This window comes from Protopterus annectens, chromosome 6.part0 (genome assembly GCF_019279795.1).
Source record: "Protopterus annectens isolate FY-2018-M chromosome 6.part0, PAN1.0, whole genome shotgun sequence".
Taxonomy (NCBI): domain Eukaryota; kingdom Metazoa; phylum Chordata; order Ceratodontiformes; family Protopteridae; genus Protopterus; species Protopterus annectens.
The window spans coordinates 281558728-281585639 of record NC_056737.1 but is presented as its reverse complement, the minus strand read 5'-3'; the positions used below and the strand labels follow the sequence as shown (position 1 = coordinate 281585639).

Here is a 26912-nt window from a genome sequence, read left to right as displayed (position 1 = left end):
CAGAGCTGGCAAAAATATTAACTTTTTTTAAAATTTATTTCAAAAGGATACAATGGCCCTAAGCTAGTGATTTCTGTTCTGTAGCACAAGTGAATATTTTAATGTCTTTTGACAAAGGCAAGCAAAGGGGTTAATTTTATATAGGAATCCTTCAACAAAACTTCATTTACAGATTTATGCTTCTAATTTACTTCATAAATTACAAAAGCTGAAACCATATTTAGTACTGAAACTGGAATGCATACTAGTTAAATGCTATCCATGACACTTTATTCAACAATCTTATAGAGCGTTTTTAAGATATAAGATCACATAAATCCGTTGCAACTGATCTGAAAGCTTGCAAATTAATTCAAGAAAATAATCAGAATCTAACATGACTCGATTTCGGTAGTAGGACAGGGTTTAGTCTGAGCTATATAAATATATATATATATATATATATATATATAGAGAGAGAGAGAGAGAGAGAGTAGATATCAAATGTGCATTACAGCTACTCCTTATTCTACATCACACACACGAAATAATAAGATAACAGAAAAGCAGAGGAAATCAGAATTCACTGCTTACATCCAATAAGTCATACATAATTAATACAACAAAGCTATGTGCATTATGGTGATTCCAACAAGTTTTTGTTTTTGTTTTTGTGGAATAGCACAAATTAAAATGTCATATCATCATAAAGATATTAAGCGCTTCAATTACGTCCAGTTATTTTATTGAAACCACACAGGGATATAATACCAATGACTAACTAGCTTACTGTTTATCTTTGTTAGAGCTATTTCTTGTTGGATAGTATTCATGCCATTAAATGAATTTGTTTAGAATTAACTCCAATATTTCTTAACAGTTCATCTGCCTGATCATCTGCTAACTCCTGTTACCACTGTTGTAAAAATATAACATTAGATGTTACTGTTTAAGACAAACTATATTACTTTATGTCCCGTGCTTGATAGCCTAGAGCATTCATATCTGATTATTGCATTTTTACTGTCTGGAGTCATTTATAAATATGGGCAATTTGAACTTGAATGTTTTTCCACACATCTGCACTGTTTTACTTATTCATGAGGTCAGCAAACTATGTGCAGTAGAACAGCAAAATGAAAAAGAGAAAGACATTGCCTGTAGGTTTCTACTCAATTGAAATCAGAGTCCCATAAGTGTAATTAAATACGGGAGCTGACCACAACAAAAAGTGACAGTAGCTAAAGAAAATGCACCAAGGAGGAAAGGGTATTCAACGGAATTTATACATTAAAAACAGTTCATAATTAATCATAAGAATTAAGGTACCCTTTTTAAACTTTAGATGCACAAAGAAAGGTTTGTTGTAATAAAACTAGTGTGGGAATACACAGACAGCATTCTTTTCTGTAAGATTTGGTCTTATAAGAAAAAAAAAGAAGAAACCAGAGCTCATAAATCCCAGGTCCATCTCTCCAATTCAGAAAAAAATATGTCCCATATAACCCAGTTCTACAGTTTAACTCCCTGCAGACCCTGATTCCATGAAAAGCTCATTTTTTAAGTCTGGAATATCATTCATTTAATGGTGTATGGAAAAAGGTTAGAATAGGCCCTGAAGCTATCAGTGTTGTTTTATGGTTTAGAGTCAACCCAGCACAAATAAGGCAACTTCATAAATAACTGACACAAAGTACATATTGTCAGGAAATGATTTTAGGATAACTACCTTTTAAAAGCTAGACAAAAAAGCATCTCTCATTAAACTACCTTTAGCAGACAGCATGACTATGAGCCAGTAGGCATCAGCTATGCATAGAATATCTGGGATTGTTGATTCTAGACTGGACACATCAGGGTATTACAGAAGCCTGGTGGTCTAACAAAAGGCAGAGAAAAATTAACAAAATCTAATAAGTACCTTATCAGGGCTTTTAAGGAGGCCCATTTGAATACTAAGGCTCAAGTCTTCAGTCCTTAGCTAAGTGGTAAGATTTACAGAGTTGTTTAAAGGGCCAATGTAGGACCAGTTCAATTACTCTGTTAACAAAAATAAATAATTTTCATAAAAGCTCCACTAGTTTTCTGACGTTAACTATGATACACCACACCTTGAACTTTATAAGTTACTTTTACTGCTCCCCACCTTCAATGTGATGTAAACATAATCACAGCATTTGGCTTCAATATGCAAAAACAGAAAAATCTGGCTAGCACACACAAAAAAAATTCTCATAACACTTTACACAAATTTTAAAAATATCACTAAGTTATAAAATGTATGGGAAAAATATGTCTATAAAATTGAAACAGGTTAATTGCTAAGACTATTCCTGTCATGAAAAGGAAATTAAACATATTATCGAAATCATCATCCCCATGCAGACTAAATATTTCCTGAAAGTATAGGAAAAAAGCCAAGGAATATGACTTTTTTTAGGAATACTCAATTTTGCAACCATTTGCTCATGTTTTATTACATACAGCAGAAGTGAAACCATATGGTGCCTCTGTAGTCAATTGAGGTGAAATTCCTCAACCTCGTTCCATTTGTCTGCAGAAAAAAAAACAGTGAGTGACAGAAAGTGGATCACTGTTTTCCACAGGAAATCATTGCCAGTGTGATTTCTAAGTGTGATTCACTTCTTTTGGGAGAGTTCTCCCTTCTTTGGTGTAACTTTGGAGATTGTACACATAAGTTTGGGGATGTTGAAAGACAAGCCTCCCCCCGCATCTGATGGGCAGAGGGGCTTGCCCCCTTACAAAAAATGTTTAAAGTTACTTTTTTCACAGTTTCATGCTTTAGGAATTATTTTTCAGTATATATTTGATTGGTGGCTTTGTTGAAGTTGGTGATTCATTGGAAAACTACAAGAATTAAAAAAAAAATAACTTCCTAGAAGTTAATGTCACTGAAACATGCATGGAAAAGCAGTCAGAAAAATCAGATGTCTAAAGTAATTACTATTTTTGAATACTATTTCCATTTTATTAAAACAGCTATTTCCTTAGGACAGCATTAAGTGTGCTGCAAAATAGTAAATTGCTAGGAAAGTGACGCATCTGCATTGACTCCTCATTATATTACATCAAGATTTTGGTATCATGTGTAGGTTGGGGAGGAGTGAAAGGCATGGCAGAAGGTGACTGGCTCCACCTGAGTATTGGTAATACTGCAGTCACTGAGGTATGGGGATGTTATTTATAACAAAGATAAGTACATGCAACATAAGCCTATGGACATAATGTAACACATCACAAAAGACATCTGCTGTTTGGCGAAGGAAAAGAAAATTGCTGCACTTACTTCAAGTAATGCTTCTCTACTTTTAACAGTTTATGTTCTCACAAAAAAATGATGCCAGTTTGCTTTTTTTCCTGGAGTGTAACACAGCTGTAATAATAGAATAATGTGAAAGCATCAATGCAAAGGTTGCACAAAAAGGATAAGGGAAACAAAGTAATGTTTCAGAGAAATATGTAATGATTTCTACTTTCTATAAGGCTTGACATTATCAGTAGATCAGTAGATCACAGAGATTGCATATGCTATGATTTTACACCATGTAGCTGAACATGACGGAGGCACTCACCTGGGCAGTTACACATTACAAAGGAATTTGTACCCATGGGGCACAAGACATGTGCAATATTAAAGACAGATACACACACACACACACACACACACACACACACACACACACACACACACACACACACACACACACCTGCAAGGTGTCATGGGCCAGTGCAACATTTGCACAAACAGGCTAACAAGAATTTCACAGAAAACGTCATTGAATGCAGTCACATCCTTTGCCTAATGTTCTTAACTTTTACAACTATAAATGCTGTAGAAATCTAGCACTAGATGCCTGAGAACAGTTCTTGTACATTTCCTATAAAAACTAATTGTACTCAATATCAATTTCGAACTTTTCAGATGACTTTCCAGTATAAAGATAAAGCATAGAGTCTGCACAACAAATTGAGATAAAGAGAAACATCCACACCAGCACAGACTTCCAATGAGGTAAAATGGTGAACACTGAAAACAGTTACACAGAATATAATTTCTTTTAAAGAAATAAATTAGTTTATAAAACTAATGATAAAATCTTCAGCTTTATTTCATATTTTTCTGTTCTTTACTTTTTTATTTTTTTATAAAAGTTTTCGGGCGATAAATAAATGTTTCTTATATCATTATTTATGTCTGCAATGTGGAAACGTTGCAACAACTGGTAATTCTGCTACTCCTTGGCATTTGCTGTTCAATGCCTAAAATATTATGCAAGACTTTTCCTTCTGACATGGCACATTTTAGCTAACAGACTGTTATTCATGCAAGAAACACTCATCATGTAAACAATTGCTTCTCAGTGTTTCTGAGAAAGGACCCTTCAGTAATAGATGCTTTCTTTTCGGGAGAAATGCCACACTTCATTGTGAATTAATTTCATAGTTCCATATTCCAGTAAGTTCACTTTCTAGTATCCCTAAAGTAGAGGGTCCACTTTATGTGTCAGCACTTCTCAGGATGGGAGGTTGAGTACTGAAACCCTAACTACTTTGATTTCAGTCTCCAAGACCTACATGTCACCCTGCTCTCCCTTTAGGTTTTGTTTTTGTTTTTTATCAGATTTGTCATGTAGGATCTCTAAGCTCAGTTTATGATGAGCCTGTTCATTTTTGCCTTCAATGCATTTCCTTGATGAAATGCTCACCTGCTTGTTTCACTTGCTGAGACTTGTTTTCTGTATGTCTGTTCTAACCACTGCCGCACTTCTTTAAGATTATAGAAGAAAGGTCCTTTCCCACCCAAGTAAGCAATCTTTTGTCTTTGCACAATGCACACTCTTTCAAAAGAAACCCCATATGCCACGTTTGTGTTGTTATCCATGCAGTCTGCCACCACATGGCACTGTGGAGGCAGAGAAATGTGTTCAAGCAATGCATGTGCTGCTCTACAGCGTTCTTCTTGACTCCTGTGTTTCTTTACTTCATATGATTTTGTTTCCACTACTGATACTGCCCAACCATCAGATGGATGGGCTTCATCAATGTAGACCAGTAAGAAGTCTGCAACATCGGCAAACTCCTCCACCAGCTTCCCGAAATTTGGAAGCTGGTTAATGAACGGAGGTCAGGTTGCTGAACCAAAATTTACCACCAGGGGGCGATTCGATGTGGCAAAGTCTAGTAGGTGACATTCACTTTCCCCCTTTTCACTAAAGCTCTGTCTTCGACAATGCCCATGAGTTACATGGACAACCTTAGAGTTCGGAGCATCTCCACCCAGTTTCACCTGTTTATGTAAAAAAAAAAATAAAAAATTAGAGCATCTGAACAAATTCAGCAAGATACACAGTTTGTTTGTTTGTTTTTTTTTTTTATCATGAACATAATCTTTACATTTAAAAAACTAACAAAAGTATCAAATTGTGTAACTGAACAAAAAAACTGCAAAAACACAAAAAGAAAGGTGGAAACACTGAAACGTCCCTTTGTGAAGAGTTTAATACCACTGGTTAAGCATTTTCGGCCAGAACAAAGGCCTTCATCAGAACAAATAAATTAATCATACCCCATCATTATATAGTCCATTTAAAAACAGCATAACCAATCAACCACTAATTACAATCAACACTTCTAATTAATTTAAAAAGATAAAAAAATTCTATCATAAAAAATGTTTACTAAAAAGTAATAAAACTATTCAAACTGTTTGAATGCATATTATTTACATTTGTCATAATAAGCTTTTCTTCTTAAAACAGCTTTGTAATTAACTCCATTGTTCAAGCATGGTGTTTTGCAAGCATCTAACAAAATTTGCTATTTTAACTCCCTATAATCAAGTTCCCCTTCTGTATCTCCTTTACAATCATTGGGAACGTGTTCAATAACTGCAAAATATTTTTTTTTGCTCTCTGGGCATGCTAAAATATGCTTAAAAAGCACATTATCTAAATTCTTCTTTTTTATAGCATAACAATGCTCATAAATCCTGTTTTTTAACTGCATGTTGGTCTTTCCAACATAAAAGGAAGGACAAACTGAGCATTTTGCCATATATACCACAAAAGTGGACACACAGGAGAATACCTCGGGGACCTGCCAAATATTATTAAAGGTCAGTTGATTAGAATTACTAGGCTTACAAGTGATGTTACAAAGTTAGACAGTCTTGTAAATGAATTGCACCATAGGTTTAAAACTATGGGTATCCATTTAAAATGGTTAACAACATTTTGGCCACAGATGGTAATTTGGAATGTCAAAAGGATAAAATTCAAGGGAATAGAGACTGGGTTACATCTATGCCCTTGACCTTCACCACAGATAGTAAAGCAATGAAAAAAATATATAGTGGCAAACAATTGGAAGATATTAGAATCCAACAATGAGGTTAAACAGGTTGTAGGGGATGCACCCTCCTTTATTAATAAAAGAGAAAAAAAATGTAAAGATTTGTTAGAAAGTGTACATCACAAAAAGTTATAGCATGGGGGGGTACTTACAACTGTAAGAGTTGTAATTATTGTAAGTATATTTCAGAGGGGCTATTTTTCGAAGTGAGCACACATGATAAGATTAGGCAGGTCCCTGGGGTATTCTCGTGTGTGTCCACTTTTGTGGTCTATATGGCAAAATGCTCGGTTTGTTCTTCCTTTTTATGTTGGAAGACCAACAGGCAGCTAATAAACAGGATTTACTTGCATTGTTATGCTATAAAAAAGAAGAATTTAGATAATGTGCTTTTTAAGCACACTTTAGCATGCTCAGAGAGCAGAACATTTTATTTTGCAGTTATTAATCACGTTCCTAGTAATTTTAATGGAGATAGAGAAGGGGAACTTGATTATAGGGAGCTAAAATGGCAAATTTTGTTAGATGCTTGCAAAATACCAGGTTTGAATAACAGAGTTAATTACAAAGCTGTTTTAAGAAGAAAAGCTTATTATGACAAATGTAAATAATATGCATTCAAACAGTTTGAATAGTTTTATTACTTTTTAGTAAAAGTTTTTTTATGATATAATTTTTTATCTTCTTAACTTAATTAGAAGTGTTAAATGTAATTAGTAGTTGATTGGTTATGTTGTTTTTAAATGGACTATATAAATGATGGGGTATGGTTAATTTGTTTGTTCTGATGAAGGCCTTTGTTCTGGCCGAAAGCAATTGACCAGTGGTATTAAACTTTTCACAAAGGGAAGTTTCAGTGTCTCCACCTGTCTTTTTTGTGTTTTTCCAGTTTTTATAATCTCTAAACTTGTTCTTCTATATTTGTGTTGTCCCAATGGGTCCTAATTCATAGCCAAAAAAGGCTTGCTGGCCAGTATACCTACCTGGTTAACAAACAAATACACAGACAGATTAGATAGATAGATAGATAGATAGATAGATAGATAGATAGATAGATAGATAGATAGATACATTGACAGATAGCTACATTGACAGATAGATACTGTTGTTGAATCTTCTATGGCTATATTTCGTTTCAGTCTCAGCATTAATGGAGCACATGCAACAGATTTGAAAGTGGTGTATTGTAATTTTATAGTACTCCAACTATAGAAACACTTCCAACAATTCTGTCTGAGTCAAAGGTAAAAATGGCGCATTACAGTAACTTGGGGATTTAGAAAGAACACCAAGAAAAGTATTGAAATCTGTGGAAAAAAGGCCCTGTTTCTACTATGCAGGGATATCATATTCAGAGGCATATTAGTCTCAATGAAGAAAGAACTCACACAGACATGCATGCAACTACACACAGACATGCACACAGACCCACACACAGAAATGTGCAAAGTAAACACACGCATATACATACAGAAAAAAATGCAAGCATAAATACACAAACCTCATTATCTGCTGATTTGCATGTCTCTGAACTACTCTAGTGTACAGATCAGCACATTCCTGCAGCACTTAACAATACATTGTGTTAGTACGGGTACCCATCCATTCACTCTCCCACACACAATACACATATTCAAACACACAAATGTATACCATGTACCCCACACCTGTTCTTGTGCTGTATCAGAATGTCCCAGATTTCTCTTTTTTCCTGGCTATTCATGGAGGTAGGGCTTTTTTGTAATGTACCTGTGTCTTTACAACAAGGTTATGACTTCCACAAACTCTTGCTTATATATGGCACATGTTTGCTCCTACAGATTTAGCCTTCTTTTCATGATGCTATGAGCTGCAAAGACAAGTTATGGTTCTTCCCATGGACCAATTATGCCTCTTATCCCCACTCAGGTGGGCGATCTAGCACTTGCCATTCAATTCCTACCACTTCCATGTCAGCTTCTCTGGTGACCAGGCCATCTGGTGCAAAAGTCAGATCTTAATCCCCTTTGCCAATAGACCTGGAAAGCTGTGGAGGGCTTTTTTATACCCTATCCATTGTTCTGTCCGGCATCCAGTGTGCAAACATTATACACCGCTGTGTAAGACTCAAGTCCACAGTCTCAAGTGAGGACTTGTAACATAAATCCCTACTCTTCCCACCCAATATACATCAGGTAGCAAAAGTGTCACTCAGTCCTTATACCCCAGCCTGACTCCTCAATGAATGGGTCTAATAACTGAACCTATAATGCCACCTGGGTCACAACCAAGGCTCAGTTTCTCTATGCAATGCAAACAGCTAATCATTACAATTTTTTAAAAAACTGAGTGAGAAGGAAAACTTTTGAACACTCCATAACCATTCATGAAGAGTAGAAAAAATGATGGAGAACTATTTAGAGATTGCCACTTAAGAAAGCTTAGACATTGCTGAAGGAAAGAAGTTACCTCTTCCTTTCTGTCCATCTTATCAAAATGATGACAATGTTACAGACTGAAGCCCCTGATATTCCAAGTGGCTTAGGTGCACTTTGCATTATGGCAAGAAGTCATCTGACTTGCATTACATCACAGAGTGGGTTTAGTACAACATTTTATGAGTGCTTTATATTTAGGATAGATCATCTTTAAATAAATCATTTCACAGCATGTTTAGCAAGAGTTTGCGAAGACTAAATGCTAGCATTTCTGTACAATAAAGAATATTACTGCTTCGGTCACAAAGGAGAATATATTGTGCTGAAAAAACACTACAATAGTTTATTCAGAAAGGACTAGGCTTCCAAACCTTCTGTTTGAGAATAAACCTTCAATTATTGTTGTGAAACAGTTTTCAAGGCAGTTAATCATTTGCAGACACATGGCTTAACGATCTTGAACTAGAATTATTAGCAGCAGTCACACTTCAGATATTATGTGCTCATCATAGTCTTTTTCCCCAGTTGATACAATTAGAACCTGGAAATTGCATTTTCATGTTAAGTTAATATTTGTCTCTTCTGTCAATAGTTTCCCATATATTCTAATAATCAATGAAAGTGCGGGGCTTGGGGTTCAGGTTGTCGTTAGCTCTCTTACCCATGCCACAGCTTAAAAAGCAAAATATCATAATCCTCAAGTCTTTGCAAAATTCAAGGAAATGGAAGCTATATTGCATAAAGATTTGATAGGATACTTCACCATGCTGCCATAAATGCTGTGACAAATCACAGGTTGCTCTTGAAAAGTCACATACAGTGAACACCATGGTAGCCTTAACACCAGGAAAAAACACAAACCAAAACCTCACTTATTAAGCACCTGCACAGGTTGCAAAAACTAGTAAAAACAAAACACACCTTAGTAAGACCTCCTGCACCCCTCCTCCCCCACAAATTCATGATCACACTTTCATGAAAAAAAGAGAAACAATCAGTACTAAACAATACCGAAAGTTTCCTGTTCACCATGCTTGTGCAACCTCCCGTTCATACAGCACAACATGACATAGCAATGCTGCCAGCTCAATTACTCAGAGGCAGACCATCCATCTCTGCCACTGGCAACCTGAGTTTGGGAGCAAACTCTAGCTCCTTGATGGCCAATGGCATAGGATGATGCAGCCTGTCCCTTGTCTAGTACCTCAACAAACAATGGAGAATACACTTGTGCTGTCTTTTCAAAGAGGTTGTGAGTGTTGGTAATGGGCTGTCGATGGAAGAATCACTCATTCAGTCATTCACCTGTTGACAGAAGTAAACTTGATGAGTCCTCTTTTGGGAATCTGAGATTTCAGTTGGTTTATATCATCAGTCCTTCAGGGTGGGGTGTTCATATGCTCAGTCTATTTGTCACATAATGAATATGGTTGACTCTCCTTCTAATTGGTGAAGCATGGTAAGCGAAAGCTGACTGTGGATATATATATATATATATATATATATATATATATATATATATATATATATATATAGATAGATATATATATAGATATATATATATATAGATATATAGATATATATATATATATATATAGATATATATAGACACGCACACACACACACACACACACACACACACACACACACACACACACACACACACACACACACACACACACACACACACACACTTCATCCATTGCAATGGAGATACTCCCATACACATTCTCAGCAGTCCCTGTGATTCTATATGCAATCACAGAATTCAGAGAAGGACAAAGAAACATATTTGTTGTCCAGTAATGGTTGAGAAAGGTTTGGTTTCAGATTTTTGTGTTCTTGGCAGTACAGAAATGCCCTATTAGTGCATGTAAAAAAAATTGCCATTTTCTGGGACTGGATTCTGGTTTATATCCCCTGATCCAGTCAGGCTTCCTGTCTGGCATATAAGAGGTGAGTGAATCCATCTGTCAGACCTGTGCTGCCAAATAGTAAAGGTTCTCTGAGCATGTTAAGAGGTAGTTATGCCACCGCACTCAGTTTACAGCTACATCTTTCTTATTTCTCCAACATATGTATTTCCTCTGAGGGTCCATAAAATAATATGGCCAAGCCTTACATTCTCCATGTTTGTATTTCAAATAATAGAGGACTCCAAGGCACTATTTCTGTCTCACTCCCCATTTCTGACGATGTTAATGGCCTTGTCCTTTCATTCCACACCCCACCACAGCTTAGTGCTGTTACTATTCTAAAAGAACTTTGTTCTCAACCCCTTTCACTGCTAACTAATTAAGAACTAACTTAACATATCATGCTTGCTAGCTCACTCCCATGTCCTTACATACAAACTGTTCAAAAACTAAAGTCAGCCTGTTTGGGGCATTTTCTCACCTCCAGTAAGCTTCACTGTTGGAAGCATTACCTTTACCAACAGGTTGCCAGGGCATTTCCATACATGGCAGGCGTATGATTTTTGAAAGTCCAAAGTTCAGTAACAAAAACTACCCACTAAGCTTTTGTACACCAGTAGTCCAAGCCATCATTAATGTAAAGGAGGCAGCCAAGTCAAGGAAAAGAACAATGGTGGAAATCATATTGGAATACACTGTTGCCTTGCCAGTACAACAGTTTGTGTATCAAATAAGGTGAAAAGTGTTTCACCAAGCCAAAGCCATGCCACTAAAGACATGGCAGTTGGATGGCAGATGGCACCATTCAGACTATGCCATCCAGCTACCTTCAAATGTTTATCATGTATGTTTCAGTGAGTGCTGCAAATAGTTCACACATATAACCACTTATATATATACCTTTATGGCATGCTGTTCAGAGGCTACCTACATGTCTAGTTTACAAAAATAATAAGCTGTGTGTCGCTAAAACAAGCAGTCTTTATTTCATGCACTGAAATTGTTGCCTCAGTCGTTCAGCCTTCTTAAGCTGAATAATAACACCAAGAACACTATATAGCAAAAGCCACTATCAATAACTTCCTTGCTGGATGTTAAACAGGAAACTAGGCAGGAACTTTAGTAACTTAGCCTTGAGATGACTACAGGAGCTCAACTCACATGGGTATGTAATAATCACATACTTGCACTGACATGGTTTATTAAACAAGGAGCGGGAAAATGGCAAACTTCAGGCCACTCCTGCTACAGTGAAATTTGCTCTTTTCCTCAACTTCCTGTTGTAAAGATGAGTCAGCAACACCAGGTTGCAGATAATAATAACTTAATTAAAGAACATTGCCCAACCTGCCTGAATAATGAAATTCTCTGACTCAGGTAGTATTTCTGTTTGCGCTATACTGTTATAGCACAGTGATATGAAACTGAATGCATACTAAGAACTGGATGGCAGAGCAAGGGTGGCCGTCATTATGGACTCTCTGAAATCAGTTGTTCATGGTATTGGTTGCAGTCTCTGCTTTGCCTGTCACGTGGCAGTGGGAACACCAGACCACTAAATGTAAAACTAACATTGACTGCTGTAACTTCTCACTTAAGCACTTGCCCATATCTGTCTTCAGTTCTATCATCTGCGAGTCATAGATTGCCTCTGGCCATAACTTGAAATGCACACACACATTACAGAGTTCTTCTCAAGTGATGTTTCATAGCTTGCTATGTTACCCATTCTTGAAAGCATTCTGGGAATGCTTTATATTTGTTGATTCACATTTACATTTCTTATGAATTTAGTATACATTACTTATGAAGTGTGGCCAAAGAAACTTAACTTGCTCTGTCATTTTGAATATCTCTAGGGTGAATCTCTAGAGTACAAACAACCACAGCAGCTGTGTACCCACTTAGATTATACTGATATTCATTATTTAAATGTACTTTTGATCATGCAGTCCTTTACTGAATGTTAAGAATACTTAGACATTCCTAGCTATATTTAGTTTCTGATTCTAAATGCTGTTATTTGAAGTTTCTTCGCTCTATTTCATGCATAATAATTTAAGCACCATGATTTATTTTGTTAGGATTAGTGATCTTTGCAAAGTTTTTGCACTTGTATATTTCTTCTGCATCAGGTAATATGAACAGCTGTTTTCCCATGACAGTATCTGTAGTAACTCTCGAGTCCCCTCTCATTACTTTTCTGGCCTACTGTATGTATTTAACATGCTGAGCTGTGACCTCCACTTCACGGTAGCATGCTGTTCCCAACCCCTTCTCCCCCTACCATGTACACAGTCACCATGTTCACAGAAACATCACTAGGCAGAAGTTGGAGACTGAGTGCTGTGAAATAACAGAGCTATTTCTTGCACCATTGTACCATCCATGGCATGGACATGAACTTTAACAAAAATCAGTAATCATATAAAAAAATTAGATGATGGAGAGGTAAAACAAACACTGTACTGGACCGCTTAAAGATCTTTGACATGGTCAGCTATTCAAAATCAGATCTAGAAACTAACTGAATGTAGTTATCTAGGGGTACTGTTGTTCATCAATTACTTGCTGGAAAGAATACAGGGAACTAGATGGATTTCAATTGGCATCCATAAACATAATTATTGGGTATCACAGGCCTCATTCAGTCCTTTTCTCTGTATATCTAAATTTTGCATACATCCGCAATCTCAAAGGTAACTCCCAAATCTGCTCTGAATTGGTGGTCAAGAATACCACATACAGAAATGCCATATATATAGACAACCTGCTGGCAGACATGTTCAGCGAAAACTTCACCCCCCTGCCCCCCATCAGTTAATGAGGACATACCCAGCACCTGCCCCCTCCCCTCATCACCAGGGAGCAGGTTATTAATGCCCTCTCAAAGGCAAAAAATACAGCCTCCACTGGACCCACCAACATCCCTGGCTGTATCATACAGGAACTCACACAAGAGCTCTCAGCACCTCTTGGCACCCTACTCAACCAAAGCCCGTGCACTGGCTTCATCACAGCAGAATGGAGGACAGCCACTGTCATCCCTCTGCACAAAGGTGGAGCATCCACCGACCCAAGCAATTACAGGCCAATCAGCCTAACTAGCCTAATCTGCAAGGCCATGGAATGCATTATCATAGACTTTATAAACAAGGACATTTGTAACCTCCAAATGCTTGATCCCACACACTTTGGTTTTGTCAAAGGGAGATCATGCCTGTTAAACTTGGTCACCTTCTTCGAAACAGTCACCAAAGCCATGGATGAGGGCAAGAAAGTACAAACCACCTACCTTGACCTAGCCAAAGCCTTTGACACTACTCCCCACTAGGGCATAATAGATAAACTCTCCCAGCTAGGCATCAACCCATATGTTACCAGATGGGTAGCTAACTGGCTCACTGATAGAACCCACTCAGTCAAAATAGGGGAAGCCACATATTGTAGTAGACCCGTAACAAGTAGCGTACCCCAAGGATTGGTCCTGGGGCCTCTACTGTTTGGGATATACTTTTCTGAGGTGCAAGCCAAAATCAGTGGTCTGTGGCTGACCAAGTTTGCAGATGACTGCAAGTTGGGCACTGTCATAAATTCCCCTAGTGATGTGAACATCCTCCAAGAGGGTCTTAACTAAACTGACTGGTGCCAGAAGCATGGCCTCAAACTGAATGCCAAGAAATGCATTATTATCCCTTTTGGGGAAAATGGTGTCCCCACTAATTATCACATTAATAACAACTTACTAAGCATGCAATCAGTCGTGAGGGACTTGGGCACCCAGGTTGATAGCAACCTGACTTTTGACCATCATGTCGCCTCCGTTGTACAGAAGGCTTTCTACATGGCCCACCTCATAAGTAAGGACATTTCATCCAAGAACAAAGAGGTCATAACATCCCTGTACTCCTCCCTTATCAGACACATTATTGAGTACAATGCCCCCTTCAGCATGTACATTGCCAACCACATGCAACAGTTTGAGAGACCACAGAGGTTCCTGACCAGGTAAATCCTGGGTCTCAAACACCTATCCTATACAGATAGGCTAAGCGCCCTGTCCCTCTACTCAGACTTGTACAGACTGCTCAGAGGTGACCTGTGTCTGACATACAAGGCCATTTCAGACTCAGCCTTGATGGAGTTGCTGCATATCCATAAGTCAAACTCCACTCACGTAACCTGCACACAAGGTCTCAACCTAGTCTGCGACATTAATAGAACTGGTTGGTGGAATAGATTTGTGCCCCAACGACTCCCCCATCTGTGGAATAGACTTCCTCTCCATGTCAAGCAGAGTACCTCACTAGCCCTCTTTAAGAGGAACCTGGACGACTGGATGGGAAACAGAAAATATACCCCTGGGATCCCACCTGTGTCCCTGCTGGACAGGGAAATCTGGTGCTGACTTTATGGAAGCATGGGTGAAATTCTTGGCTAGGCTTATAAGGGCCTCTGGGCCAATAGCCTAGTATTGTCCTATGAACCTATGGACCTATGAAAATTATACTAGATACTAATAATATGGAACTGATTCCTTTTTCCAATAACTTGCAGTAACTGCAAACAATTCTGCTGTTTGACATCCAACAAACAGAAAGGTGGCTTTTGCAAAGCCAGTGGTTACTTAATCCTTCCACAAAACAAAAGCCATTCTATTTGATGAGAAATGTGGAGAACAAAGCAAAACCATTGATTTTACAGACTGCTGTGGTAAGGAAAGCTGAGATGTTTGTTGGTTATACATATTTGGAAAATGTATCTAAAACAAACCAAGACTTTTTCCCTGACTATGAAAAGTATGTAGTCTCCAGAACTAACAGCCTCGCAGTCTACTAAACAGGGTTAAAACTGTTAAAACTATCTGATGCTACTTGTAGTATCTACATTTGATAATGCTAGTAACAGCATGGGGAAAAATGTCCTCAACTTACCAAAAATTTGCCAGAGTGAGTTGGGCAGCCAATAGATCCGAACAGCAAGGCAATATCCATTCTTACTATGTTTAGCCAGATCTAATTGATATAATCAAATGGCCAGAATGTTGAAACCCGCTCTGTCGGAATCAAAGCATCGAACATTGCATTTGTCAAAAGCCAACATGATCAAAGTCCAATCCACCGAACATCATGGTAGGCCAGCAGCTCATACGTCCATGAGTACTACTATTTAAATATACTGTGATCACTAGATAAATACATACATGGTGATGTCTGAGCTGCTGGCCTACTATGGTATTTGATAGGTTGAACTTTGATCATGTCGGCTTTTGACAAATGCAATGTTCAACACTGTGGTCTCAACAGAGTGAGTTTCGACATTCTGGCCATTCAATCATGTCAACTAGATCCATTTACCCAGTCCTAAAGCTGAAAATAGTTGCTGAACTGCAACTTTGTGCTTCGTGCAAACTCATAAACTTTTCTGTAACCATTTATTGGACACGATTTCAGATGTTTCAGTACACAGCAGAGAGTAAAACAGCAGCTACTAATGGTGGATGTCTATGATTTTACAAAGAAGCTTATGAATGAAACCGAGTAACTAATGTTGTGCAGATAACATTCACGAAATGGCATTGTGTAGTTGTACTTTATTTTGATGCACTCATAGTCTCACTGTCCTAGCATAGTATGTGGCATAGAGTCAGGCTTTCAAACTGCAATGCACTCTAGTACCTTGCAGGTAAAAGCAAGTATTGCTTGATTAACATTTTGTATGTAGCAGCAAAAGTAAATTATTCCATTTATGTTATACCAACTGAGGACTGTTCATTTTCTAAATATTAATATATTTTCACAATCTCCTGAAAAATATTGCACTCTATGGAATTTAAAATGAAATAACATAAAAAAACTGCAATGCTTATAATACTGTACTTGCCTTCCATGCACCATATTCCCCTTTTAAAAGGGTTATCGTAAATCCTTGAACCCCTCCCCCAGGTGGGACTGCACAGATGTGACCATGATTGATATGTGAAATTGGTGTGATGTCATATGTAAATGACATATGACTGACAGGTACTCAGATTTGCCAATGACATTGTGCGTACATCAGCTGTTGATTGATACATATGCAAATTAACCCCCGAACATGCAAACTGTGAATGCCTGCTCAGCCTGCTTAGCCTGAGTCTCCAATGCTGAATGAAATGCTGCAGGCATTAAATGTAAGCACTTAAGGAAGGCCCCTCTGCCTTGGGGCAATGTATCTGACTAAGAAAAGATGGATGTGACTGTATGTGTGTATCTGTGTGTATGTGGAGGTATACTTTTAAAAACACATAATTTTCCCCAGGATGTTTCCTGCAAAAGTAGCAATTCACACCTTAGGGATAAAACACATGTATCCCATCCTTTGAAATGCATGATAGTGTTAGTACCTGGTACACAAGGGAAAATACATTTGATGAAATGGATTTTCAGTATAAAAAACAGCTCATTCTTGGCTCTCTTACTTCTAACTTTCCAAAGAACTGGTCAGGAGCTACTGAAAGATTTGCTACTGAAGGATTTGCAGCTTCTTCTTCTTTTGGCTTTTCCTGGTTAGGGGTCGCCACAGCGGATCACCTGTCCGCTCATGACTGGCAGTGGAGTTTTACAGTGTCATGTTGCCAGCCTGGTGGCCAACCTTCCACAGAAAGCACACACATGCACACACTCACACCTAGGGCCAATTTAGAGTGTCCAATTCACCTACAGCATGTCTTTAGGATGTGGAAGGAAACCGGAGCACCCGGTGGAAACCCACACAACCACTGGGAGGACATGCAGACTCCACACAGAAGGCACCCCAGCTGAGGATCGAACTGAAGAACCTCTTGCTGTGAGGCAAACTGATGGATTTGCAGCTACCATGGGAAATTCTGAGGAAATGTCTACAAATGACAATATTTCCCTAAGTAAAATAACTGCTACCTTTGAGATCAGTGATAGCATTCCTACAATTATTTGGGATCCTGACAGAGATATAAATTTCCGTATGTGTGGGTATGAGGCATCCCTTGTTGTTCACAGATCACTGTTGATTTTGCAGTGTATGACAAAGAAATGCAAAAGTAAAAGTGGTCTGCTGACTGGAACTTTTTTGAGAAAAGTAGATGCCCTCTAGCATTGCTTGTGAAGATTTGTCTACTGGTAGACCAGAAGGGTGCCTGTCAGTAAGACTGCAGATCATGTCAGAGTTTCTCTTAAATCAATGGTGAGCTGGTACCAGTTCTTATGAGACATTTGCTCTTGGAAACTTCTCCAGAACCAGTGTTACTCGGGGAGGGGGCCCTGGAAAGGAAGTCCAGATCTATGAAAGTCTTTGTCAGAGCAAAATACAATCATAGAAGACTCCTGGCAAAAAGGGACAGGTGGGTGTTTGGAATGTATGACTGTACCCAAAAGGTTGGTTACCTTACCTTTGTGGACAGATGAGATGCAGGTGCATTACTACCCATTAACAAAAAGCATGTGTTACTGGGAACAATCATTACTTCAGACCAGTGGACAGCTTACTGAGGCAGTGATTAAATATCAGAGATGAACTCCACCTATCTGACAGTAAATCTTAGTCAAAAATTTGTAGACCCTGTTACAGGAGCCCATACCAATGCTGTGGAGGGTATTTGGTCACATTTAAAAAAAAAACAGTTTATAGCCATGACTGGTACCCTGGCAACACTGATTTCCAGCCATTTAGACAGATTCATGTGAAGAAGTAAATAGAGGGGAGACTTTGATCACCTATTTACCTCTTTTCTTGGTCATATCAGGGAATTTCAGGAAGCTAACTTAAGAGAGGGTACTGAGATGTTCCCTTTGAATGAAGCACAAAATGAAGTGAGCGGTGTCCTGGAAATCATATGGGCACCTTTCACAATGATTGTGACAAGCAGAATAACTGCCTTTTGCTGTGACAGCATGTATTTTTTAAATATTTGCCTGTTTACTGGTTTGCATTTACATTCCCTTTTCTACCTTCTTGGGAATTGGGAGTTATTTTTTTTTTTTTGTATAAGAAAATGTGCACCTCTCAATATAGCTTATGCTCATTTTAGTTACTAAATATAGTAGTAAATAGAGTTCTTAGTAACAATGCTTGTCCTGTGTATCATTTATGTTCTAATTTACTGCTTCCTCTCTACCCTAACATACTGCTAAAGGACAGGAATATACAGTCTCAGTGGTCATTTCAGTATATTGGTGCTTACAGTTGCAATGTTGGCATTAAATTCTTGGTGATCTGCAGGCACACTGCAATGTTCAAACTGTCTTCAGAGGTTCATAGGAGATTACTAGGCTAACAGCTTAATAGCCTTTACAAGCGTAGCCAATATATGGCCTCTAGGGGCAAGAGGATGGCATGGAGTTGTGCTTATGGCTTAAGTATCTTACAGATTGCCATTGTCTATAAGGGGCATAGGTGCCACCCCAAGTGTGAATTTGCAATTCCCCATCCATTGATCCAATTGCATTTGAAGACGACCAAGGAAGACCTCTGCTTAATCTGAATAGGAAGCCTGTTCCAAAGAGGGGGCGATCTCTGAGACACATATCTGAATCTCCAGTATGTTTTGTTTGAGTTGTTGACTAAGTTTATATCCCTAGATCAGGTGACCCTTGTGCTGTTTGACTTGCAGATGTATAGCAGCTTCATCAGGGCTGGATTTGTGAGTGCCCTGTAGTTCAGACATAGGTCACCCCATAATAGTTGGTAGGAGATAGAGTAAAGGGAAATGGCTTTTAGTCTATCTGCATAGGACATGTTGTTTACACCTTGCATTTTCTTTGTGAAGAACATCTGCAGTTGCTCCAGCTGCTGTAAGTGCCTAGTCAAGTGCATGCCAAATGGTGCACTGTACCCGATTATTGATCTAATATGGGCTGAGTAAGGCGGGACTATAATTTCCTTGGATCCGGATGCCATACTTTTACTTATAAGTTGTGCCACATAAAAGGACTTCCTCACTACTGTGGGCATATGGCAGTCAAAGCTCAGGCTCATATCTATATGTGTACCTAGATCTCTCACTTCTGAGTCTACTCTTAGGGGTGGGCTGTTGATGTTGTAATTAGAAGGGGCATTTGACTTTCCAAAGGGTATGATAATGCATTTTTTTTTCACATTTAGTTTTAGGCCATGGTTCGGGCACCAATCATTTGTCTGATTTAGACCCTCTTGAAGGATATCTATATCATATTCAGCAATTATCTCAGCTTGCAGTCATTGGCAAACTTTGTCATCCAGAGTCCTTCCAAGTTAGCCTTGACTTTAGAAAAGTATATTCTGAATAGGAGTGTTCCCAACTCAGAGCCCTGAAACACCACTAGTAACTGGCCTTTTGCTGAATCTGGATTCACCCACTTTAGCCACATGTCCTACCCATGAGTCAATTGTCTATCCATCTGGTGAGGTAGGGATTTATGCCCAGTTTTATGAGTTATTTTATAATACCTGAGTGGGAAATTGTGCAACATGCTTTGGCAAGGTCAAGGTAGGTGGTATGTACTGTTTTACTCTCATCCATGGCCTTAGTGACTCTCTCAAAGAAATCCACCAGATTCATAAGGCATGACATGAACTTAAGAAAGCCGAATTGGGTCAGGTCCAACATTTGGAGGTTTCCTATGTCATTATTTATCAGTTTTTTGACTATTCTTTCCATGACCTTGCATATATGACTAGTCAAACTTATGGGTCTGTAATTTCCAGGGTTAGTAGATGGTCCTCCTTTATGCAAGGGAGTGGCTGTTGCTGTCCTCCAGTCTATCTAGACAAAGCTGTAGCTAATTCAGATTTGCCTCCTATGCTGTTAAGATGCACAATTTGCTTGGGTTCCTTGTTTGCATTCTGTGGTTAATTGAAAAGCACATTCACTGAGTAATTTGGCTTGGGAATGGGGGTGGGATATATACTGCACAACCATGGCTGTTCACACAGTTTATAAAGCTGTTTTATTATTTAGTTAAGGATGGAGTATTTTTATTATGGCATTTTATAACATGCTCATGCATTATACTGTCTAATGTATGGTGGTATAAGATTTATGTAATTATTTTACATGTTTCTGACTTGGGTATCAAATAACTGCAGGGAAGTACATTTTATGCTTATATTTATAGTGTCAGTATTTTGTGCTGTTTTTATTAATTATTAATTATTTATTAATTTGAGAAATCTGAGCACTAGTTATGGTTACTGGTGAGAGATGACCAAACAAATGTCTGTAATCCAGTTCTGCAGCCCAGCAGCACAGTGGCAAATTGTTCACCCAAGACGCTATCGTTCTGGGTTAGGGAATGGACACAGTTTGCTTGCAGGTTTTGGAAGTCTGAGAGTGTCTACAATGAGTCACAGCTCCCTCCTCATGTGAAAGGTGCTACAGTGGCAGCCTGATCACCAGTCAGAACTAGGGGTGGTATAGCACCCGTGGCTCACGTGTTCACAAGTTTCACACTACTGCTGGAGGAGGTCCTACCTACAAAGGCTATATCTAGTCTTCTCTGTTCCAAAGAGCATGCTCAATCTGTTTAATGTCATCTCTATGAACTGCAACTTGTGAATACCTTTATCTATTGATAATGTTCTTTTTCATCTTGTTATAGCTTTCCAAATATTTGCACTATGTATGAATAGGTTCACAATGTATAAACTGAAGTTGAATTTTCACTTAGTTAATATGTCATTCTTCAGTATTAAGCTTTATAATAGTTTTATTGAAATGTAACCACATTATATCAATGTGGAGCTTTTCTCACTGGCCATCTGCTGGAAATGGGATATTATCCCAGTCAAATTTTTCCAGTAAAAAAATGTCAGATAAATAAAAAAATACATCAGTGCTACACCACAGAACATGGCACCAATGGCCACAACCAGATGATTCCAGCACCACCCCTAACTGGCTAATAAAAAAAAGAAGTGTGGAAATATTCTCTCTACCTGCAGCCTTATAAACATATGAACATCTCAACCAGTAGTGACAAGTAGACAAAAGCATGACAACTAAAAAGAGTGGACTTGCGTCTTATGATGGAGTTCCAATGATTAAAGATCAGTAGGGTGGTTGGCATAATGGGCGGCCACGGTGGTGCAGTGGTTAGCATTGCCGCCTCACAGCAAGAGGTTCTCCGGTTCGATCCTCGGCTGGGGTGCCTTCTGTGCGGAGTCTGCATGTCCTCCCTGTGGTCGCGTGGGTTTCCTCCGGGTGCTCCGGTTTCCTCCCACATCCCAAAGACATGCTGCAGGTGGATTGGACACTCTAAATTGGCCCTAGGTGTGTGTGTGAGTGTGCCTTCTGTGGAAGGTTGGGCGCCTGGCTGGCAACTCGACACCGTAAAACTCCACTGCCATTCAATGTGCGGACAAGGTGATCCGCTGTGGCGACCCCTAACCGGGAAAAGCCGAAAGAAAAAGAAGAAGAGGGTGGTTTGCATAATGTATAAAATCAACAGTATAATGTTGTGTTTATTATTTTTAATGGTGCACCAGCTGAACTACACAGCTAATGGCAGACATAAATGGGGACTTCTGTAATGTTTGCAGTCACAGTTCAAAGTTGTAAAAGTCTCACTGAACTTTGATGCTACTTAATATAAAGAGTCAATAAATGCATCAACATTACCCCATATTAATCTCCAGTCAGGTGCATGACAGTATACATGCAAACAGAAACTTACCTGAGCCTGACAACAGCAGAAGATGAATGTGGTCAGCAAAGTTTTACGTTGCACCATATCTAATTATATGTCTATAATTACTAACATTAGCTTCCAGAATACAGGAGGATTTCTTAACAATTGTTTTACAGCTAAAAGACAGATGATGTACCATTTTTTTTGGGGGGGTCATATGTCATGTGGAGTATTGTGGAAGGTGGAATGGTCTTTAATAGTACAAACAGGAGATGTGCAGCATAATAAGTAATTGGCAGTGGATTCGCATAAACCAAGAAACCTTCAGTCCAACTGCATGCTATACCTCTTGCAGAGACACAGTGTTGTTATACCTCTCAGCTGTGCAGATTTCCGCAGAATGTCCAGATTTTTTGCTTTATATTTTTGGTCCGTTCCTCATAAAAATTATTTTTTCTTTTTGGCAAATCACTGGGATGATCTAAGGATTAAAGTCATTAAATAATGAGATACATTTGAGTTTCAGACTTCATATCCTTCTGAAAAATGCAAGCTAACACAAATCCTGTTATTCCAGCAACTTTCTAACTTATAAGAGCAATATTTAAAATGTGTCCCTATTTTTGGGCCTTTGTCCCCCCATTACATCAGGCTTTGTCCTGATGTCTTGCACTAAGAGGTTGAGGGGTATGAGTGTTGTTAAGGAATTAAACACATTGGCACACAGTTCAGAAAACATTTGTGAATTTGGACACACTTCTAGGCTGATGCATTAAGTAGTACGCATGGCACCATCAACATTACATCTGCAGGGATTTGCATTTTCTACTTGAATTCCGACTGCCTATTATACCTCTCAGATTCTTAACGTAAGAAATCTGGACAAAGCCACAAATAATGGGGGACAAAGGCCTAAAAATAGGAACACTTTATAAATATTGCCCTTACAAGCTTAGAAAGTTGATAGAATAATAGGTTTTGCATTAGCATGAAATTTCTGAAGGAAATGAAATCTGAAACTCATATATCTGCCATTATTTTCTGACTTAAAGTCCTCAATGATTTGTCAGTGATATACCAGTAAACCATAATTTTATGAGAAACAGACAAAAATGTAAAGCAAAAAGGTGGACGAAGAGGTATGCTGCCTATGCGTTTCATGAAATACCTCGTTAGGATGATTCTGAAGTGACAAGTGACACCCACAAACTTCTTTCAGAAAAAGAGCACAGGCATGATCAGTGTACTCCGCATAGTGGAATCCCCCCCCCCCCCCCCCAGCATCTCCCATGAACATTATGCCTTAGTCTGAACTTCCACAATTGTCTGAACTACAAAATACCACTTAGACCTGTACACAGACACTGATTTAGGCATAATCTAAAAATAGCATTTAGGAATCAACAGTTAAACTCGGGGTAACCCCCAAAACAGAGCAGGTGCGTGCAAGGGGACCCAGTATGACGTTCGAATGCAGAGTGAACAATATGAGATGTGGTACACGCAGAAATTTCTGACTACCTCTCTGACTGCTCTGCAGTCAACTGTTAAATTAATGAACTGTGGAAAGTACATGCATATCACCCAAGTGATACAAGATGTATTCCTGTCGGTTCATAAAGCTTAGAACATTACATCATTTTTCCACCAGACATAATGAGCTTTTAAAGGTACAAATAGTCTACATCAATGAATACAATAATGCCATTCTTTTCTAGACGTCATAATGGCAATGTGCATTTCGTCCTGAATGCAGTAATAAAGAAGCGGTCCTGTTTAAAAAGTTGCATGTAGTGCAGTCGCCTCCCTTCATAAAAGAATACATTTTTACGAGGCAGTGCAACCGAATGAAATGAGCACACCGCACATTTGAGGCTGACTGGCGTGTTAAAACAAGTAGCTTATTTGCAAATGAGAAACGTGCCAGGGGCAGACAGCCGGCTCTCTGCCACTGGAGTACGATTTAAAGCCAAGTCACATCCAAGCTGGAAAGTGACACCTGTTACACCATGGTACCCAGGAAAACGTTGCCTGAACCACAAGGAATCATCCTAGCAACTACTCAGCAAGAAAACTTCTTGACATACCGTCTTACTAAAGCTGTACAAAAAGCACCCCCAGAATCCAAAGCAAAGTGAAACTTACCTGTTTGTAGGCGTCCAAAAGGAAACTTCTCCAGACAGTGCGCAGCCCCTCCGAGGTAACCATACGTCGCCACTGGCCACGGGAGCCTTTGGAGCAGCTTAGGAGCATGATTATGTGTTTGAAGAGGACCACGGAGTCATACAAGACCAGGAAAAGACAGCTGGAGAAAAACCAAGGCAAGATTTGTAAAGTGATAAGCAAGTCCACACTTAATAACCCCATGGCTGTTTATTTAAAACGCACCGCCTAGCTCCTTAACTTTCAGCTCGCCATCCCTTGTGCCACCTTGGGAACTGTAAAATAAAACCATAGCCTTAGAAGTGAGAAAGCTTGAGGGATCATGCTAAATGAGAAGGCAGTGTGACTTTACACTAAATGATAATTTTTATGTTTACTTTTCTTAATGATTGCCTCCACATAATTTAAATAGGTATGTATGAAAAGTATTTAATACCTGCGTTACCTTCATTCATGTTATTGTAACTAAAGAAAAGCATTTGTTTCTTCTGCTTCCTTTTTTTAGTAGTTTAATCTCTACAATTTAGGGGAACATGTCTCCCTACATTTGTGGCCACAGTGTTTTCTGGTAAAATTATAACAGGTTGGAAAACGCCCCCTCTCGCTCCCTCTTGCCCGAGTAATAATGCCTTTGCCTGTCTTGCACCCCTAATATATATATACCTATGTAGAGTTGCAGCAACGAGGAAGCAAGCACTAATCATGTTTAAGATCTTGACGTCAATGAAGAAAAAAAAAAGGCTTTGCTTTGGCTAGAAGAGTAGTGAATAGACATGAGAAAGTCTCGGCTTTGAAATGGGGGGGGGGGGACCTTGGCTGTTTAGAAAAGGTTCCCTCAGTCGTGCTCCTGGTCTCCGGGAGGTGCCAGGATTAGGGGTGACGCTCACCGTGACGCAGAGGCACCATGAGCGTCCCTATTTAAACGTTTGCAGCTTTTGAATTTGGAGTACCAGGACACATATTTAGCAGGCTTTGAGTTTCTGTGTTTGGACTCTTTTGCTTTGTCCACACGAGAAAGCCCTTTGTGGGAGCCGCTCCATTTCAACCACTTAACTATCAATTAGGTTTGGGAGGGGGGACCCATTTTATGATTCCAGGAAACAAGAAAGAGAATGGATTTGCTGTTGCCTCTATGGAAACGTTGATTTGTAGGATAAAAAAGTTAACTTCATTCTGAAATACTTAGTTTTCACATACACTTTGCCTACCAGTTTATCTCCAATTATGACGTGTCACCAGTCTATATAGTTTATTCAGTACTGTGGCAAGGACTTGATTAATATGGATTATTTGCTCTCTCTAAACGTGAGTGCAAAGACAGTAAGTATTCCATCCTTGTCTCTATCTAACTCAGCGGAAGGAGGGTATGTGTTTTTACTGCAGCCAGAAATGTTGCAAATGAGTCAGAATTGGATGAATCCCTCTTTGCTGTAGAGACAGGACTATAAAAATGAGAGTTATGCTGCAATATTAATGTTGCCCAGAAAGCATACCTCCTAACCTCTGTGCATTAAAACTCATAGTACTGCCCTTTAAAATCATAGCTGAGGGTTTGAAAAAGGAATATACTTTATTTTTCAGAAAAGTTCTTCAGTTATTAGATTACCATATACATCTAGTAATAAAGAATCTTTGTGTATGCTTCACTTAGTTATTTGATACTCTAAATGCTTAAAATGGTATACTTTTATGAAGACAATCAATAAATCTGAGTGTGCAAGGTTAAATCTGAGGAAATTAGTACTATGCCTAAATCGGAGAAGTTGAGAGGTATGCCAGAAAGTAATAATGTATGCAAAGCTTTCCACCTCCACTTTGTACTGAGAATCTTTGTTTTCTAGAACACGGCTGCTCCCCAGCAAACATTTACCCACTTATGAGTATCATTTACCCCCCCAACTCCCAAACTGTCTTTTAGCAGATTTGTCTAGTAGAACTCGTATGTATTTCATTTCCTAACAAACTGAGTAGCTAATAATAGTTACAGCGACAGAACAAAGTTTTAAAACATGTTTTCTGTACAATGGGTTGTTAAGCCTCTTCACCCAGTATCCGACTTACCTTTGCATAAAAAGGCTGATGTTTTTTATCACTGTAGAAATTGCAGAAGGCACCACCAGAGCATAACGTTGCTAATGATACTAGTTTGCAGTCTGGTTTCTCCTAAATGAACCTTCTGTACCCCCTGGCAGAATTATGAATTGCCAGGAGCCACAGCAGCTGGTCTGCCTTGGGAATTACATTTTTCTCACAGTGAAAGGATTCTGCTTGCTAAAGAGGTAATTTAAAGCTGAAACTGGCGATATTGTATGCTCCTGTAGAAAAACATAATAAAATAAAGGTGACTTGCTCTGTACAGTTTGTTCTAAAATATGCCTTACACTACATGATTTTGTTTCCATATTTAACCATTTCCTTCCTAATGCCATCCACTTTGCACA

General features: G+C 38.7%; 1 protein-coding gene across 3 annotated transcripts; it reads right to left on the bottom strand.

Moving 5' to 3' along the window:
* Positions 1-656: 656 nt before the first annotated feature.
* DIO2 (iodothyronine deiodinase 2) lies at positions 657-25216 on the bottom strand. Of its 3 annotated transcripts, none has more exons than XM_044074037.1 (3): positions 24908-25215; positions 24454-24746; positions 657-5287 (listed from the first exon to the last, which is right to left on the bottom strand). In XM_044074037.1, exons 2-3 carry the CDS (start codon positions 24673-24675, stop codon positions 4703-4705), a joined length of 807 nt encoding a protein of 268 aa, XP_043929972.1. In that variant the 5' UTR covers positions 24676-24746; positions 24908-25215; the 3' UTR covers positions 657-4702. The 3 variants fall into 3 exon arrangements, with proteins under 3 accessions (XP_043929972.1, XP_043929973.1, XP_043929971.1); XM_044074038.1 differs by having other exon boundaries at positions 24917-25215; XM_044074036.1 differs by having other exon boundaries at positions 24454-25216.
* Between the last annotated feature and the right edge of the window lie 1696 nt (positions 25217-26912).